The 20,708-nt window shown below is 38.2% G+C and overlaps 1 protein-coding gene across 1 annotated transcript in view; it reads right to left on the bottom strand.

The window, feature by feature from the left end:
- Nucleotides 1–19,257, bottom strand: part of LOC103269071 (metabotropic glutamate receptor 1-like) — an 84,266-nt gene extending 65,009 nt beyond the window's left edge. Inside the window, 2 exon segments of the mRNA XM_021716870.1 lie at nt 18,111–18,279; nt 19,229–19,257. Coding sequence (XP_021572545.1) covers nt 18,111–18,279; nt 19,229–19,257 — 198 coding nt within the window.
- Nucleotides 19,258–20,708: the final 1,451 nt, after the last annotated feature.

Genomic DNA, 20,708 nt, shown 5'->3' on the forward strand with positions numbered 1-20,708 from the left:
CAACCTGGATGGAACTAGAGTCTATAATACTGAGTGACCTCTCACAGAAAAAAAGATCTGGATATCACATGTTCTCACTCATATAGTAGACCTTGATCATCCACGCACTGCCGTGGGAAAATGACTAACAGTGGTGGGAAACTATGGGGGGGGGAGGGGGATGGGACTGATGGTAGTAAACATCTATCTGGGGATGGGGAGACATCTGTTATCAACAAGGGGGCCTGAATGAAGCATATTTGTATACCTAACCCTCAACTGTACCCCAAAATATCATAATAAAAAATATTGATTTAAAAAAAATAAAAAATAAAATAAAATAAAATAGCTAGGAGAGGAGATTTGGAATTTTTCCAACATAAAGAAATGATAAATGTTTAGATGATGGCTATTCCAATTATACTGACAGATTATTACATATTGTATGATGTAACAAAATATCACATATACCCCATAAGTATGTACAATTATTGTGTATCCATAAAATGCCTATGCAGAGTATATTCATTCAATTATTCATTTGCTCATTCATCCATTCATTCACAATATGCATTTGAGCACCTACAATGTGCCAGGCACTATGTCAAGGCTAGAAACAATCAGTGAACAAAACAGATAATATCCTTACCCAGGAGGAGCTACCATTCTAGAAAAAGAGCTCGAAAAAATCTGTAGCCAGAAAGAGGAATAGGTTGCAAGGCAGGAACCGAGGTGAGGCAAGGGAAGTTCTTAGCACAACTTTGAGAGCTACTGCCTCCTGAAAGTCTCTGTCCTAGGTACCTCACTTGCCTTACCCTGTTCCCAGACCTGATAGGAAGCCATCTGGAATAGGGCCTTGTGATTTTGAATATGGTGGTCAGGTAAAGTCTCACTAAGATATTGCCATTTGAGTGAAAACTTGAGAGAAGGAAAGAATAGAAGCTCTGGATATATTTGGTGGAAGAGTGTTCTCGGCAGAGAGAACAACTAGAGCAAAGCCTAGGTAGGAAGAATATCGTACATATTTATGTCTGTGCCTTTGTCCTCTAGTTTTCTATATGTACTTCGATAAATGTTTACTTAAAAAATAAATAGGACCTGTTTATGCCACTGCCACCTAAGACATGTCAGACTTGCTATGCCCCCTGCTAGGCCTAATAGCTTGTGATTCACAGTAATCTCCACTGGGACTTGTCCCCCAAAGTGGCAGACAGGCTAGGTCTGAAGCTAATGAAATCATCAAAAGTTCAGTAACAGGGAGACCAGCACAGATACTGGTCAAAGAGGAAGAGGTGAAGGTATTACTCAGAGTGGTTGTGGATAAACTAATGATACTTACATAGGATTTTTGTTATGAGCAGTGTTTGCAAAGTTTCCCCTCTTTTAGATATACTATAGTAATTTTATTTTTTCACATGTACAATAAGAGAAAAAAGACAGCATTTTGGCTTCAGATTTTTTTTACTCAAAATTTTAGTCAGTATGTTTTCAGTAGCAGAGACCAATCAAATCATCATTATAGAAGTTTAGGCTTCTCAGATACAGAATTTTTTGATGTGTCTGTGGGTAATTTATATTCTGAACCCACCATTATACTGCAGAACTAAGAAAATACTGCATAATGGAAGAAGTTAATCATTGTTTTACTGGTTACCAAAATAGTTATAATAACTACAAATAATTTAAATGGTTAGTTTGTTTTGATTCACAAAAAGAGAAAGCTGAGGTTGATGGAACAGTTATGATTGATGATGTTATCATTAACTTTCTTATGATTTTATCATTATAGGATAATTGTCCTTATTCTTAGAAGATGTAAGCTGAGGTATCAAGGCAGAATATTTCATGATATTTTTACCTTACTTTTAAATAGTTCAGAAAAAGAAAGGGGGAGAAGGAGGGAAAGAAGAGGACACACAGTAAAAGATTTACAATTTTTAAAAAGGTCTGATAGATATATGGTAATTATTATACTATTCATTAATATTTTATTTTTTTAATGAGAACAAAGGAGGGAAGTCTTTATTAACTAGGTTAAAGTTATGAGAAAATAAGGAGACAGTTGAAGAGGAATGAAAATACTCATTACAGATATGGAAAGTATTCAAAGATAATCCATAGTTAGTAGGCATGTAATGGCAAAAGAAAAAAAATCTCATATGACTACAACCAAGTAGGAATAGAAAGACTGGGTTATGGGGACAGGGTCATGACATGCTAGTGAAAAACAGGCTGTAATCAGAGAGTGATGATTGTTTGCTTAATAGGAACTCTTTTTGAAGTAATTTTCAGTCTAAAATCTGTTGTCATCAAATTCAAGACAAAATTCCTCCTCATACTGCCATGAAGGAAAGCAAACATATCCAAGTAGTTTTGCGGCACATGCACTGGGGGAGAATGAAATTATTTCTAAATGTTTTTAAATTCTATAGGTTAACCAATAAAAACAAAAATAGCTAGAAGAATAAGGAAGTACAACCACAGTGTGACACACTTTGAATTCCCCAAAATGAGTATACATCAATCAGTCCAGTATGATCCACAACGTGATCTAGAAGAAAATCAGCAGATAAGCTATTTAGATTCAACATGAGAGTAGGATGGGTGAATGAGGATGCATTGTATATCTTCTTCCAGTCCCATTTTCCCTGTACTTTTAGAGTTTCTCATTTCTCCAACTCTTCAATCACAAGCATTGAGATCAAATGGACAATATCTCACTGAGTGGTAGATCTTACCAGGTAATGATGTTATATCTTTGGTTATTTTATATTTTGATGGACATGTCGCAATGTTTGCATCATTGCAAAGTAAATTAAATGATAATGCTTTTCAAGGTTTATCTAGATGATTTCACACAAGACAAATTTCATATTCTATCACATTATTGAAGGGGTCTTTCCCCCCCACGTACATTAAATTGTGATGCTGACAGGTGTGTCATAACCTTGATAAGAAAATAATAATGCCCCCACATTCTTTTTTCAACTTTACTGCTGGATAGCATAAACTCAAGACACATCTATTTCCTATAGCTATTTCTGTATAAAGCAACAGGATGAATTAGTAGCAAATTGTAAAAGTATAATACACACACATACACATACAAAGACCTATATACATATGTTCTATATTATATGTTCTAGATTGTTGACTTTATCCTATTACATTATTTTTCTTATTATAGAAAAGTAGGGTGGCACAATTTTGGTCAAGTATGAGTATCCAATTTTCCAGAAAGACAGCATCTTTTACCAAATAATGCTTAACTTAAGCTAAATAAGGAATTGTAAATATACAGAGCTCTTTGAGGGACAGAACATTTTTCAGAGAAAGAGAAAACTGTGTTAAAGTGAAGAAGCAGCCGGGCTCGGTGGCTCAGCCTGTAATCCCAGCACTTTGGGAGGCTGAGGTGAGTGGATTGCCTGAGCCCGCGGGTTCGAGACCTACCTGGGCAACTTGGTGAGACCTCATCTCTACAAAAAAATAAAGAATTAGCCAGGCATGGTAGCGCGCGCCTGTAGTTTCATCTACTTGGAAGGCTGAGGCGGAAGGATCGCCGGAGCCCAGCAGGTCGAGGCTGCAGTGGCCGGGAGCGGCCACTGCACTCCAGTCTGGGTGACAGAATGAGACTCTAGCTAAAAAAAAAAAAGTGAAGAAGCTAAGGAAAGAATTATTTCAACAGCCCACTTTACATGGATAATCTTATGGTGCTAAAGATAACAAATATTCTGGAATCTGAGATCCCAACCCCAATCTCTACAGTGTCTTGAAGATACATGATCTAAAACAATTTGTCTACTTCTAAATCAATGGCTTATATTGAAAGGTGACAGTGTCAGTGTAAAAATTAATATTAGCAGTTGTATTTTGAAAATAAGAGTGTTATCAGAAATGGTAAGTTTTCTTCACTGAAAACTTCACCCAAGTCACACCTAAACCCCTCCAGCAGCATTACATAATAATGCACACTTAAAGTTCCAATTAGAAACAAATATCAATGGCTTCTTAAATTTCCTTCACTTCCTTCCACCTTTGAGGATATCTTAGATAATAATGAGAATGAGTATGCCTCTTTACTTTGATACTCAACAAACCTGTTCTTTGGGTTCCTTGCTCATCCATGAAAAAACAGAGGCTAAAGCTCACCACTGGACTCTCTGAAAATTTAAATTACACAGCCTTGTGAGGGCCACACTTATAATGTCTTTTGAAACTAAGCATTCTTGTTCCTAGTAAAGAATTTCAACAAAGATTAAACCAGTCTTTTCTCATGAATGAAAATAGTTAACTCAATTCTCAAGTCTAAACTGTAACATCTACAATTTGTAAGATATATGAAATTAAGCTTTGGTCTACATAAATAAGGTGTCATTTTACTATATGATAATAAGGCATGCGCAAATAAGGAAACATAGTATATGCCACATTCACTTAATTTCCCCAGAATTCTCTTGTGAATGCTTGGGTGAGGACAGGAGGAAGTAATGATCATCTCCCCCCTCTACCCAATCTCCTGGCTCAAACCCATAATTCTTGGAATAAAGACTCCAAAGACAAATTTAAGGGACAAGGGAAACAGAAGAAGAGAGAATATAGAAAAAAGAAGGAAAAGAAAGAAGAGGAGGCCTTGAAAGCAATCTTCAGGATTCTTCCCTTGCTTCTTTGCCAGTATTCTAGTCTCCATTAAACTCTCCCATCCTGATACACAAATATTGTTTCTTTAATCATGAATTTTGTTTTCTCAGAATTATTAAAGTGTATTACTATTATTTTATTGTGAACTATTGGAAAAATAAAGCTTAGAAATCGGAATTTGCTTTTGTAGGAAATATGCCAGTTCATATAATGAAAGAGTTGAACAACATGTGTCTGTGGGATGATAACAGCTTTGGGTTGTCTCCGAGCCCAGCCTTAGCACTTCCTAGCTGAGAGAAGTGGGGGCACGTGATTCAACCCTTCTTGTCTCAGAATCCTCATCTCTAACATGGGGGTGATAATACTTGCTTCAAAAGGGTTGTTTCGAGGGGTAATTGACATGATGTCTGTAAAACATCTATTGTACTTGCATTAAAACATGATCAATGTTAACCCCTGATCTCCATTCCCTCCCTTCTCCTTCCTTTCCCTTCTCTTTCCTTTACTTTAGTACCCTGTCTTACCCCTGTTCTTCTCCACAGTAAGGAAAACTGTAGCAGATTCTGTATGTCATACCAACACACACACCAGGCCCCAGTTGTGTGCTTCTACAACCCTGTCCACATTTCTCCATGTATCTTTGGGACCTGTCAGATGTGGCAGTCTCCCTTCCTAGCCATGGAAGAGCATATTCTTGTTTATTGGTCAAGTTGTCACCATTTAATTGATATCATATTCTGACTTGCACAAGTAACATTCTTCAATGAAAAAAGAAAAAAAAGAAACACTGTCCACATTTTATGTGCTGCTTCACACTTTCTTTGGCCTTACATGTGTCTTGGGTCCTTGGCTATAGGCTCTTGGAGAGACTAGGACACAGCTGTGACCACTACCCCAGCATTTACCTCTTCTGCTTCATCTTCTGGCATCTCCAGCTGTCTGTCTCAACCTCCCTTGGAGTAGGTGCTGGGCTCCAGGACTGCCGTTACTGGACTCACCATAGCAGAAGTCCAGACTAGACCATTAGGGACCCATGCAGGCTCTCACTCTTCACACAGCTCCAAGAATCTGAATTAGTGCTTGTAACAGGGCATGGACTCAGGTTTCCTCAGTAGCTGCCTACAGGGATGAGATATGTAGCTCCCTGTGAACATAAACTTTTACTGCAGGAAGCAGAAAATAGGATTGTGTGGTCACATTCAATCCTCTTCTTTCCTTCTTCTATTTGTCCAAATAGGCAATCCAGAGCTGTTGTGAGGACAAGTGACTGGTTATGCTCAGTGAAGCAGTCTCATGCTTAATAATGTGTCACCTTGTTTGTTTTGCTTTGTTTTGTCATCTCCCTATCTTTCTATTCTTATTTCTCTTTTTCCTTCACTCTTGTTTCTCTGGGATTTCTCCAATGGGAATACACATAGCACTTAAGCCTTGCGTAGTTTTTAGGGTACAAGGCAACCTGATGCCTGTGAGCTGCATTTTCCAGGATCTCTTGCTAATTGTCTTCCGGATAGGTTTGGCAAAATAGAACAAGCGATTGGAAGACTAAAAAGAAGGACAACAGATAAGTCAGGATGCCCTCCCCCTTCCCACTTCAGGGGTATCTCAGGTAGTAGTTGTGAGCTCTCCCTTGGTCCCTCTAACCCTAGAGTGGGAATAGATTCTGCTCATCTTTGAGTTGCCTCAGCATCCCCATTTACTTTTATACCCAGTTTCTTCTATTAATTTTCCCTATTAAACCACCTGACCTGAGCTTCTTTTTTTTTCCCAGCCTCAATTCTAATGAAACACACAACAATAAAAAAATTAATTTATTTCCCTGTGTTTGTGATATGACTAAATTCACTGCCTGCTTTCATAAGATAGTATATTTATGATATATATTTATATTTCTAAAAATCAATAACAAAGCTGGGCTTCTAACTATACCAAAAAACTTATCACAAGAAAGTTCTATGAATTATCAGAAAAGATGTCAAGTTATTATTTAACATTTTAAATGTCATTTAACATTTAAAATGAATAACCTATTCCTAGAAGTTACATTTCCCAGTTAATGCAAGCATATGTCCTGCAATCACCTTGTAAGCTGCCTCTCTCTCTTCCATCTTCAAAATGGCTATTGATCTGGCTCAATGCATCCTGGGCCTGGCAGGTGGCAAATTAGTGATGTTAGAATGTATGCGCTCTTATTTGGTAAATGAGATGCAGGTTTCATTTGTTTCTATACCTCCCAAAGTGCTTATGGGAAACAAACATCTCCCTTCACCTCCACTCTAGGTACTATTGAGAACAGGCATATTTTCCTCCTGCACAATATACAATATTGCTAAAATTGGTCCCCAAGAGCTTTGCATCTATAGTGAGTGCCACTTAATGCCTCAGCAATGACTTCTGGGGTTTCCTTTGCTAACACTGCATGGTCGTAGCACAAACATGATGCCAGAAATACTTCAGTGTCTAAGTGCAGATACGTACGCAGGCAGCCCTGCCTCTGAACTGGGGAGAACAAAGGTCTGTCTCCTGGAATGCACAAATGGGAAAACATATGGTATATGAGCACCCATTCATGGCCTGCCAGCAGTCAGAGTGACAGCAGGGAACTATGAAAGGGAGCTGGAATACAGTGAATCTTTGGAACAATTTGTTTTTTTCTTCCAGGTTTTTTTCTTTATATCCTACAAAACTGAATGTTGCAGTTTCATAAACCATTTCCCAGTAGTTGTCTACACAGCAGCCTCAATGGTATACCCCAAACTCTCCGGAAAGAAGATCTGAGCCTGATGTATGACATTCTTTGGGTGGTAGAATTGCATGAGCCTAGGGGTTCTGTGCTCTCTCCACCTTAAGACTTCAGTCCACAGATGTCTTGATTTTTCTCACCATCTAGAGAAGATGGTTCAACCAGAATGTGTTGGATTAGCATCTTGTGACAACAGGCAAGGGGAATTTTGCAGCCTCTGTATTTCAGAGCACATAGTCCATACCACTAGACAGCTTCGTGTGGAAGTATTCTGTCTGAATGAGAATCAGAAATGGATGTTTCAGGAGAAGTAGCCCATACACACGCTTTAACTGGAACCATTTTTATACGACAGAAATACTTCTGCACTAATTAGAAACTAGCAGTGTCACAGCCAAAGAAATAATCAACAGAGTGAGCAGAAAACTTAATGAATGGGAGAAAATATTTGTAAATTATGCCTCAAGGGGCTAATACTCAAAATCTATGAGGGAATCGAACAACTCACCATGAAAAAAATCAATAACCTACTCAAAAAAGTGGGCAAAGGACTTGAATAGGTATTTCTCAAAAGAAGACATACAACCAGCTGACACACAGGAAAAAAGCTCAACATCAGGAATCATCAGGGAAATGTAAATTAAAACACTGAGAAATCAGTGGCTATTATAAGAAAATTAAAGAACACCAAGATGTCGATGCAGTTCAGAGAAAAGGGAATGCTCATTCATTGTTGGTGAGACTGTAAACTATTCAATATCTGGAAAACAGTATGGAGATTTTTTCTTTTAAAAAATTTTTATTTTATTATAGGAAAGTGGGGTGCAAGTGAGGATTAACTAGATAAATAGGCAGCATGCAGGTGCAGTTTAAGCTTCTAACTGGTCTCACTCTCCCTGGTAATGAACCAAGTACCATTTGTCTTGTCACACGCTTTTTTCTCCTTACTTCCCCTAACAGAGCTCAGTGACTGCCGATCCCTCCCTTATACTAAAGTGACTAATGTTCCAGGCCCAGTTCTGAGTGAGAACATGTGGTATTCAGATCTTTGTTTCTGAGGTAGTTCACTTAGTAGGATGGTCTCTAACTCCATTCAATTTGCTGTGAAGTCCACGATTTTGTTCTTCTTTATGGCTGCATGATACTCCATGGTACACATGTACCACACTTTCTTTATCCAGCTCACTTTCAATGGCAAGAGGATTGGTTCCACGTTTTTGCTATTGTGAATAGGGCATCAATAAACATGCATGTGCAAGTGTCTTTTTTGTAGAACCATTTATGTTTATCTGGGTATGTTCCCAGGAGAGGGATTGCTGAATCATATGGAAGGCCAACTTTTAGTTCCTTTAGGAATCGCCACACTGCCTTCCATAAAGATTGAGCTAGCTTGTATTCCCACCAACAGTGTAGAAGTGTTAGTTTTTCTCCGCACCCATGACAGTATCTGTTTTGTTTTTACTTATTATTGATAGCCATCTTTACCGGCGTTACGTGATACCTCATTACAGTTTGCATTTCTCTGATGATAAGTGAGACTCAGTAGTTTTTCATGTGTCTATTGGCTGCTTGTATGTCATCTTTTGAGAAATGCCTGTTATGTCCTTTGCCCACTTTTAAATGGGGTTGTTTGTTTATTTTTCTTTCACTTCATTTGAGCTATTTATAGATCCTGGATGCTAGATTTTTGTCAGAAGCATACTTTCCAAATATTTTCCCCATTCTGTGGGTTGTCTATTCTCTTGATGATTTCTTTTGCTATGCAAAAGCTTTTCAGTTTGAAAAGGTCCCACATGCTTATCTTAGCTTTTATGGCATTGATGTTTGGAGATTTGGTCAAGAATTTGTTGCCTATTCTGATGTGCATAAGGGTATTTCCTACATTTTCTTCTAGGATTCTCATAGTTTGAGGTTTTGCATGTAGGTCTTTGATCCATTTTGAGTTGATTTTTGTGTATGGTGATAAGTAAGGGTCCAGTTTCATTCTTCTACTTGTGGTCAGCCAATTTTCCCAGCACCATTTGCTAAATATGGTCTCCTATCTCCAGTGATTATTATTGGTGGCTTTGTCAAAGATGAGTTGGTTGAGTAACCATGCTTTTGCTTCTGGAATCTTTGTCCTGTTTTATTGGACTATGTACCTATTCTTGTACCAATATGGTTGTTTCAGTTAATGTGGCCTGGTAATAAAGTTTAAAGTGAAACTTCCTACTTTGTTTCTCTTGATGAGAATTGTTTTGGCTATCTGTGCTCTTTTCTGTTTCCATATGAATTTCTGTATTATCATTTCCAGTTCTGAGAAGAATGATGCTGAAAATTTAATGAATATTGCATTTGATCTGTAGATTGTCTTGGATAGGATGGACATCTTGACAATATTGATCCTTCTAATCCATGAGCATGGAATGGTTTTCCAGTTGTTTGTGTCATCCTTGATTACTTTGAGTAGTGTTTTATAATTTTCATTATAAAGATTTTTCACTTCTCTGGTTAGGTGGATACCAAGGCATTTCTTTTTTGTGTGGCTATTGTGAATGGGGTTGTGCTTTTTATTTGGTTTTCTGCTTGTTGCTGGTGTATAAAAATGCGACTATCTTTTACACAATGATTTTGTAACCCAAGACTTTACCAAAGTTGTTTATCAGTGCAAGGAGGCTTTTGACAGAATCCTTAGGATTTTCAAGGTATAAAATTGTATTGTCAACAAAGAGGGATAGCTTAACTTCCCCCCTTCCTATTTGGATACCTCAGATTTCCTCCTCTTGCCTGATTATTCTGGATAAAACTTCCAGCACTATGTTTAACAGGAGGGGTGAGAATGGGCTTCCTTGTCTTGTTCCCATTATTAGGGGAAATGCATCTAACTTCTGTCCATTAAGCAAAATGTTGGCTGTGGGTTTATCATAGATGACTCTATTATTTTTAGGAATGTCCCTTTTATGCCTAGATGTTCATGGGTTTTTATCAAGGAGGGATGTGAAATTTTCTCAAATGCTTTTTCAGCATCTAATGATATATAAACATTCTTGGTTCTTGGTTTTACAACTGTTAATGTGCTGAATTATGTTTATGGTCTTACAAATGTTGACCCACCCTGCATCCCAGGAATGAAGTCTACCTGGTCAAGGTGGATGATACTTGAGATGTGTTGTTGGATCCAATTTGCTAGAATCATGCTAAGGTTTTTTGCATCTATGTTCATCAAGGAGATTGGCCTGTAATTATCTTTTCTTTTTTGGGTCTTTGCCAGGTTTGGGTATCAGTATGATGCTATCTTTACAAATGAGTTAGGGAGATTCCGTTGTTCTTCATTGCCTGGAATATGTTCAATGAAATTGATATCAGCTCCTCCTTATATGTCTTGTAGAATTCAGCTGGGAAGACATCTGGACTGGGGATTTTTTTGTGGGGAGTCAATCTCCTGTGTTATTGGTATGTTTAGAGTTTCAATTTCTTCTTGTTTCAACCTTGGGAGGTTGAATGATGTCATAAAGTCCTCCATATCCTTTGGGTTTTCTAGTTTATTTGCATACAGGTGTTCATAGTAGTCGCTGATAATCTTTGGATTTTCTTCAGAGTCATTTGTGACTTTGCCTTTTTCTAATTGTGTTATTTGAACTTCCTCTTTTTTTCTTTCTTTTTTTTTTTTAGTCAATCTGGCCAAAGGTCTATCAATTTTATTTATCCTTTCAAAGAACCAGCTTTTTGCCGTCTTATTCCTTCTATAATATTTTTGTCTTCAGCCGGGCTCGGTGGCTCAGACTGTAATCCTGCACCTTTGGGAGGCTGAGGTGAGTGGATTGCCTGAGCCTGCGGGATAGAGACCCGCCTGGGTAACTTGGCGAGACCTCATCTCTACAGTAAATCAAAAAGTAGCCGGGTGTGGTAGCGCGCACCTGTAGTTCCAGCTACTTGGAAGGCTGAGGCGGAAGGATCAACGGAGCCCAGCAGGTCGAGGCTGTGGTGGCTGGGAGCGGCCACTGCACTTCAGTCTGGGCGACAGAGTGAGACTCCAACTCAAAAAATATGTATATATATATATTTGTCTTCTATATCCTGCAACTGTGATTTTTATCTTGGTGATCTGGATTCTTTTGCTAAAGTTAGGATTTAGATGATCTTGCCTTTCCAACTCCCTTAGGTGTGATGTTAGGTTGTTTACTTGTGATCCTTCTGTGTTCTTGATGTGTATGTGCAATGCTATGAATTTTCTTCTTAACACTGCTTTGATGGCATCCCTGAGATTCTGATAAGGTGTGTCTTCATTTTCATTTGGTTCCAGAATGCCTTTTATTTCTGTCTTGATTTCCATGTTTACCCAGAAGCTATTCAGCAGCATGTTGTTTAGTGTCCATGTCTTTGCATGTTTTGGGGGGATCTTGTTGTTGGAATATTTATTTTTATTCCACTGTGATCTGAGAAGATGCATGGTATTATCTCAATCTTTTGAAATTTGTTCACACTTCATTTATGTCTGAGAATGTGGTTGATATTAGAGTATGTTCCATGTGCTGATGAATAGAATGTATACTCTGCAGATGTTAGGTATTTTCTGTAGATGTCTATTAAATAGACTTGATCAAGCAATTAGTTAAGGTTCCAGATTTCTTTGTTGATTTTTTTGTCTTGATGATCTATCTAGAGCTGTTAGTGGGTTATTTAGGTCTCCAACTGTGATTGTGTGAGAGTTGATGTACTCTCTTAGTTTACTTAGTAGTTTTTTGGTAAAACCTGATGCTCCTTTATTGGGTGCATATATGTTTAAGATGAATATCCCTTGCTGGTGGATTTAGCCTTTTATCTTTATGTAGTGTCCTTTTTAACTTTTGATGGCTATAAGTTTGCTTGGTCTGATATCAGAATAGCTAGTTCTGCTTTTTTCTGTTTTCCATTTGTCTGAAGGAACATTTTCCAGGTTCCAGCTTTGAGCCTGTGGGTGTCCTTCGCAGTGAGATGAGTTTCCTGGAGGCAGTAGACTGTTGGATCATACTTCTTTATCTAGTTTGCCACTCTATAGCTCTTCAGTGGTGCATTAAGTCCATTCACATTTAAACTGATTATTGAAACGTGAGAGTTTATCCCTGTCACAGGGCTCTTAGGGGGTTAATTTGTTTGCTTTTTACTTTTGTATTTATGTGTGTGTGTTTTCATTTTTGCGAGTACTCTGTGCTCTCTTGACTCTGTGTTTGACTGTACTTTTGTGATGGGTATGACTGTTCTTTTTTATTTTTCCTGTGCTCAACACCTTCTTAAGTGTCTCCTGAGGAGCTGGTCTGGAGATGGTATATTCTGTTAGGTATTGGATGACTGGGGAGGATTTTAATTCTCTATCAATGAAGCTTGGCTTGGTAGGGTAGGAAATTCTTGATTGGAAATGTGTTGTGAGTCAACATCTATAGCTACATGGCTGAGGCCTATAAAGGCCCATCTGGAAGATCGCCTCTGACATAGGATATCAGTTATACCTATAATATTGGCATGTGATTAGTGACCAGTGTGCATACATGGCAGTAAAACTTATAAGTAAATCTCTATACACCTGATGGAAAGTTGTATAGCAGAATTATTTTTTATGACCTTGTCCCTTCTAAGTTTTACTTCTTTCTAGATATTTTTTAACTTCTATTTCCTGGTAGACTGGTTTGTTAGCTCTTGTTCCCAAAGGCAGTTTCTCCTAGGATTAAGATTAGAAACTAAGTTACCATAATAGTTTTATTGCCCTGCCTCTAGCCAGGCAGGGCGTTTTTCTAGTTTCGTTACATGCCAAAACTCCATTTGCTTCAGCCCGAGGTCATTGTCATGGTAACCGTGCAGCCCATTATCCAAGAGTGTGACAGCTACTATTTGATTTTTAGAATAGACTTGTTTGAATAAAACATACATTTAAGATGATACAATTTCCATTGAAAAGATTTAAACAGTAATAAGCATTCATAGAAAACTTTTAAGTTTTGTTTAAGCTTTTAAGTTTCCTTTTCTCAGATTATGACTTTAGTTCCTGTTCCTGTAGGCCAATTTTAAGATCCTTTGATTAGTATACTGAAATTTTCCCAACGGTGCTGTTTTGCTTCTAATATGACAATAGGAAATTTTACACGTAGCCATGTATTAATGTACTAGGAAAAAAGATTTAAGTTTTGGTTTAAAGTCCAATCACTAGATCATATAAAAATTAAAGTTTAGGTTTATGAAACTCATATAAGTCATGGTAAAGAATAAGGTTTGAATTAATTGTTATAGAATTACAGGGCACTATGTTGAGTCATAATAGGTTAATGGAATAAAATAAAAATTAAGTCTTTAAGTAAACTTATAGATTATAGTATAGTGTTAAGTAGATAATATCAATCGTTAAAAAATATTAGGAGTCGGTGAACTTGGATTGAACCTAGAGTTAACTTAGAAAGTTTTTGTATTAAATCAGGGTTTAGTACAAAGAGTATAATATGAATGATTTATCGAACACTATGGAAGACATTTTGAACAAACTGTATTGAAATTGTGCACCTGTGACCTTGATGTGAGTTTTGTGAAGCACGTCAGGCATCATGGAGTTCGAATTGTTTGCTCGAAACTTGCAAGTCTTGTGATGCGTGGTTTGTAAAGCACGGAACTTGTATGCCCCTAGCAAGTGATTATCACACTGCTGGAGGGTATAGAAAATGGTATATAAGTTGGAAAAGGTTTGAATAAAATTGGCTTCAGTCCTGATCAGACTGTTCCCAGAAGAACTGCCTCCGAGTGGTCTCTTCTCGCCGTCTCCTGATTCTCCGGTGCGGGACCTAACCCACCCTTGGTCAGTGCTGGTCACCGACAGAAATGTTTATATTTAAGAATGTTAAAGACTGGGCTCAGTGGCTCAGCCTCAGTAATTCCAGCCACTTTGGGAGGTCAAGGCAAGTGGACTGCCTGAGCCCGCAAATTTGAGACTAACCCAGGCAACTTGGCAAGACCTCATCTCTATAATAAATAAAAAATTATCCAGGCATGGTAGCATGTGCTACCTAGAAAGCTGAGGTGAAAGGATCGCCAGAGCCCGGTAGGTCAACTCTGGGGTGGCCGTGAGCATGCCACTGCACTCCAGCCTGAAAGTTAAAGATTGAACTCTAGTCCCCTTTGGCTTGTAGTATTTCTACAGATAGGTTTGGAATAATTTTGATGAGTCTTCCATTAGGTAGTCTGATCTTTTTCTCTGCTGCCTTTAGAAGGTTTTCTTTCATGTCTACTCTGTAGAGGCAGACTACTATGTCTTGGGGTTGGTCTTCTCATGTGATACCTTGTGGGGATTTTCTGAATCTCTTGTGCTTGAATGGTCACTTCTCTTGGGAGAGGTGAGAAATTTTCTTGGATGACCTCATAGGATGTTTGTTTCATGGTGTTCTCAGTTTCCCTTTCTGCATCAGGAATACCAATCAGGTGTAGATTTGGCTTCTTGGCATAGTCCCACATCTCTCAGAGGCTTTGCTCCTTATTTTTGAACTTTTTTCCTATGGTTTTTGATATATTGGATTAATTCCATATTTTTTATCTTCAAGCTTTGAGATTTTTTTTCCTCAATTTCCAGGATGGAGGTCTTCAATTTCATTATTTCAGAATAGGCTTTACTGAAATTGGTCAATTCTCTTTTACTTCCTATATTACTTTGCTGGGTTTTGATTCTAGTTTTTCTTTGTTCTCTGTTCATTTTAGCTATCCAATCTCTGATTTCTGTGACTGTCATCTGGGGCAGGTTGTTTGGGGAGGTTTACATTGTCTGTGCTCTCATAGCTGCTTTTTTTGGGCACTGTCTCTTCAGTACTCTGAGAGTTGCCTATATTTTTCATTGATTTTTTTTTCTCATCTACAACAAGCCTCTCTTCTCTTTCTGTAATTCTTTTGGTTTTGTTGCTCTGAAGCTAGTCACTCTGTTGGGCCTTTTCTGTGGTTCAATATAGGTCACTCAGTGAGAGAGGGAGGGATATTCACTTCTACTCCTTGCTCCACCTTGTGGCAGGTATCTTGTGGCAGCACTCTGCAGAGAGTGGGTGTGAGGATTAACCCCACTGTCTGCTGTCTGTGATTTTTATTCTGAAAGCCTTCCCACCGTGAAAGCCTTTGGGTGTCTTTTGTGTTGCTCTCTCCCTGTTCAAGTTCAGGCTCTGCTCTTGAAAAAGAGCAAGTTCCCTACCATGAGGGAGAGAGGAGGGGTCTGCCCTGTAAACCTGCATGACTTGGAGGTGATTCTTCCTAATCTGGCTAGAAAGATGGGCTGGGTACCAGCAAGGTTCACTCTGGAGGTGGACTTTCCCTATTTGGGGAGTTGGTTGCCTGACTGTGCTGGCAGAAATTGTGCTTAAGGCTGCTGACCAAGTGCAGCTTTGTGTTTTTGTTTTTCCTGTTATGCTTGGGGTCTGGTTGCTCACCACTGTGCCCTGACCTGGAATCTTGTTGCATGAGACTGACAACATGTACATGGCTGGAAAGGATTGAACAGAATTGAAGCATCTTAACTACACTCACCCACTCTTGTTCACCAGGCAGGGCTTCAATTCCTATGTGAGCCAGATGCATGGCAGGAGATGGGGTACCCAGATTTCCATGTCTGCCATTGTTTTCTGATCTCTGTATGTTCAAAGAAAACTTTGCTGGGAGCAAGATGCTTCACTCATCCAAAAGTGTTCAATGTATCTCTGCCTATCGATGGCTTGGTCCCTACTCTCTACCTTGCTCAGCAAGAATGGTGCCACTCTGCTGCTCCATGGTGACCATCTTGGATCTCCCCAAGATTTCTCAAATAACTAAAAACTGAATTACCATTCAACCCAGCAATCCCAATTCTAGGGATCTATCCAAAGGAAAATAAATCACTATATAAAAAAGATACCTGTACTTATATGCTCATTGCAGCACTGTTCACAATAGAAAAATCCATGAAACCAATCTAAGTGCTCACTAATGATTGACTGGATAAACAAAATGTAGTATATATACACCATAGAATTCTACACAACCAATAAAAAATGAAATTATGTCCTTTGCAGCAACATGGATGGAGCTGGAGATCATCATCCTAAGTAAACTGACAGAAACAGAAAACCAAATACCACAAATTTTCACTTGTAGGCAGAAATTACATGGCAACATGGATGAAAATAATAGATACTGGGGACACCAATAGGGGAGAGGAAAAGAGGGGAGTAAGAGTTCAGAAATTACCAATTGGTTACAATGTTCACTACCTGGGGAATGGGCCACCTGAGACCCAATTCCCACCACTACACAATATGTTCTTGTAACAAACAAGCACATGTACCCACCACTCAATCCAAAATGAAAACGGAAAAAAACAAACAAGAAACTAGCATTATCTCCATGCCTCCTGAATGCCTCACACTCCATCATTCATGTAGAACGTCTTGATCAAGTATTCCCATGCTCCACCAACTGAAGGATTTACCTTGGCCATGGCAGGAGGTCTCTAGCACCCTATCATAGTGCCAAAATGGAGTCCAGTCTGATTTCAGTGGTTGTCCTGACAATCATTAAGTATTTTAGTGCAACTTCTACAGAGAAAATGCAAGATACTTAAAAGGAAGTGATTTGTCCCAGAAGTTTGTTTATTCTTCCATGTGGCTGGAGGCACTAAAACTTTGAGTCCACCAGGACAGCTCTTCTCAGTTGTCAAAAGATGTTGCAGGTTGCAGATTATTCACCCTCTTTAGTCAGTTGAGATGTGACCTTTCCAGCCTTCACACCCAAAGTAACACCCTACACGACTAGATTCTTGCCCTGAGGACTCCTTAGTGTGCTTCTCAAGTGTCTATCCTACATAGATGGTTCTGCAGTTGCCATACAGAGAATGACACTGCGGCACAGTGGGGGCTAGATCCTCACACACGATCTACTTTAGTGCCAGCTGTGCTGTGTGACATTTGCATGACAGTCTGTCTGCTCCCCAAGATGAATTACAGAAAATTAGAGATGGGAAAGGCCTATTAGGTCATCTAATTCATACCCTGCCAGTCCACAATCACTCCCCTAGGCTTCATTTCCTGGTGCATCTCACTGTTTGGTTTTAAATAGCATAGGATATGGAGAGTGTTGCTCCCATGCCTTCTTCACTGAGACTTCTCTCTAGCACATCTAGCCAAGGGCTTAATATTTGATGTTCATTCACTCTAGTTTTCTATATACAAAAATGTCACAATTACTCACTTGCCAATCCACCTCTAAGAAGAAACTCCTGATAATAATTAGAAAGTGGAGACTCTCTCTTGGCTTGAAAAAATACTAGCTTCAAGTGAAACAAAGAATTTGGGGGAGAAATGGAAAGTGAGAAACAGAGTGTCTATATTATCTTACTTCAATTTCTGGTATTTTGGTTATATGCTTACTTAGCATTGTTCAGCTTTTGCTTTCTTTAACAAGAGTTAGAACTATGACTAAGCAATATTATTGGTTTTGGTTTCCACATTTACTTCTGTTTCAATTTTTAATTTGATTATTCATCTTCTGGCTGCCTAAACTGTACTTAAAATCTCAGTACATTATTGTGATCCAAATAAAGACTATTCTAAATATTCTATTGTTTACTTACTCCGTGTTCTAATCCTCTTTTGTCTTTTTAGTTTTATTAAACACAAGAGCAAAAATAGTCAGCCTGGCACACCCTTTTTTGAACAGTCTTGTTTTAAAAGATGTCTGTTTTCTTCTGCTAATGCCCAGGCAATAGATCTCCTCACAAATGCCATTCAAGAATACCTTTGTGGCTTACCTTAATCTGACCCTTTAGACAAGGTTCACTGCACACAGACCGCACCATTCCACTCTTGTTCATCTGAATTTTGTAATCATCAATGTTCAGCACTCCTTCATGCCAGGTTCCAACATGCACATAATCATAGCGATTAGCTTCAGTGTACTGCAGATTCATGATATCATACCTACAAAGAAAACATGTATATCTTATAGAATGTGGAAATTATGTAGAAAATGAAAAAATTGGTAAATGGATAATAATAGAGACAAGAGATAAAAGCTAGAATCATTCCACATCTCAAAACCAGCTACTGCCAATATTTTGGTTTGTTTCTAATGTTTTCTTTGATTTTTCAGAATGTGTATTCTGTTCTTTAGTCTCTGTGTATCATCCATATTTGCTAAAGAATATATTGCTCTTGTACTTTTCTCTATGCTTATCTCTCATAAAAATAATTCTTTGTATGCTGAGTTGATCATCCCCTTCGAATTATTATTTACTATGTCATTCTTTCAACAAATAACCATTGATGAGAACATTCATTTCCTTATTTGATTACTTTAACCCAAATTTCTTTTTCACATTCAGTTGTCATTTTTATTACACCGGATTTAAATGAGGTGAGTTTTATCAAGTCTCAAACATTTTTAAGGTGCTAATAGAGCAAGAAATCTGAGAAGGCCATCTTTAATTCGTAAGGATGTTGGAGATTTAACATCTTGTGCATTGACATTTAAACTAATCTCTTCCCTGATTAGGACAAATATTTTTGAAACCAAATAATTGGTGTCAGTTATTTCTAATTTCAAGTCTCAGACTTCTGTACAATGGCAAAGTCTACATTTAGAACTCTTCACTGTAATAATCATTTTATATATATATATATATATATACAGTATCTCACAATATTATGTTGTACACCGTGTGTGCATATGTCTGTCTGTGTATGTGTGTGATGAAGAACATTTTCCAATGCAATGTAGAGAACTCAAGACCTAACATTAGAATATGTAAGCTGGGGTCTTTGCTAACATGCTAACAGTAGATTATACTAATTAGAAATATCACTAAACTCTTTAAGCCTCATGAGGTTCTTATGGGGATTTATGAAAATAAAGCATGTAAAAACATACCTTAATGTTGGGACAAATGTGTACGTCATGCCCTGTGATGTGAATGTTTATGTCCACACCCCCTCTCCATTTATATATTGAAATCCTAACACCCAAGGTGATGGTATTAGGAGGTGGAGCCTTTGGCAGGTGATTAGGTCCTAAGGATAGCACCTTCATGGATGGGATTAAGACCTCTATGAAAGTAACCTAAAAAAGTTATCTTGTCCCTTTCACCACATGAGGACACAGTTAGAAAGTAACACTTATGAATCAGAAAGCAGGCGTTCATCAGACACCAGATCTGCTAGTGACTTGGTCTTAGACTTCCAAGCCTCTAGGACTATAAGCAATATATTTCTGTTGTTTATAAACCACAGAGTTTATGGTATTTTGTCACAGCAACCAAATGAACTAAGAAAATATGTAAGGCAATAACATAATACCATTTATATTTGTATTACTATGAATGCCCTAAAATACTCTGGTTATTTCCATGATTATAAGAAACAGGGTAATTTTGTACTGGCATAGCCATTTATCTCTTAGTCATTGGAAATGCTCTGGTATTTTTACATTTTCTTCCCATGTTGCTATTCAAGTAAATTCTAACTAATGAAGGAATTTCATAAAGCTGTATCCCTGGCTCCCCTTTACTGGCTCTGAAAAAGCAGTATTTTTTTCCTGCAGAACCTATACAGATTCTTCACTCTTCTGAGCTAAAATGTAAGTCATAGCCTCTTCCTCTGTGCTTGACAGAAGGAAACAGATGGCAATTACCACCACATATTCCTCTTCATCCGTTCTATTTCTCCCTTTCCTTTCCCCAATACCCCTGCCTAATCTACCCCGGAATTCTTTCTTTCTAAACCTGACTCATACTCACAACTCTTCTCAGTTCATCCTTCCAGATCCCAGCATCTGAAATCTATTGCCTATATCTGGACCTAATTCTTTATCTAGACAATGAGTAACAAGTTTCTTGGTTTTTTGCCTGTTCTTAATGTGCAAATGAATCCAGTCACCCAAATCCAGCTAGTGGCTTCTCCACATCCAGATTCTAGCAACTTCTACAAATAGCTGTTCTGTAAGGGAAAAGGGATTCTGTGTGAGTAAAGGAAGTTCTCCCCTGCCTGGTGAACAAAACTCACCCAGAGAAGAGAGAGTGGTGTACCTAGAGCATATTGTTCATCTTTTCGTTATTCTGACTTTTGGCCAATGGAGAATTGTTATCCCCCCTGTTGATGAGGCATACTAGAACGTTTTTCAGAGCAGCTCTCTGAGGGAAATCCAAGTGGGTATTAACAGTGGGTCGATGGCTTACTTACACTTACCCCGTAGATAGATGACTAATCTGCACCTCCAATATCTTGCAATTTCAAATTCATTATAGCTATAGAACCTGTTGTGAAAGTTTGGTGTAATTACCTTTCTCATTTCCAGTAATCTTTGTGTTTTATTTCATATATTGCATTAGTACAATTCCTTACATACTTTCAAT

Source organism: Carlito syrichta, unplaced genomic scaffold (genome assembly GCF_000164805.1).
Source record: "Carlito syrichta isolate Samal-C Ts95f unplaced genomic scaffold, Tarsius_syrichta-2.0.1 Scaffold309054, whole genome shotgun sequence".
In the NCBI taxonomy this organism is placed as follows: Eukaryota; Metazoa; Chordata; class Mammalia; order Primates; family Tarsiidae; genus Carlito; species Carlito syrichta.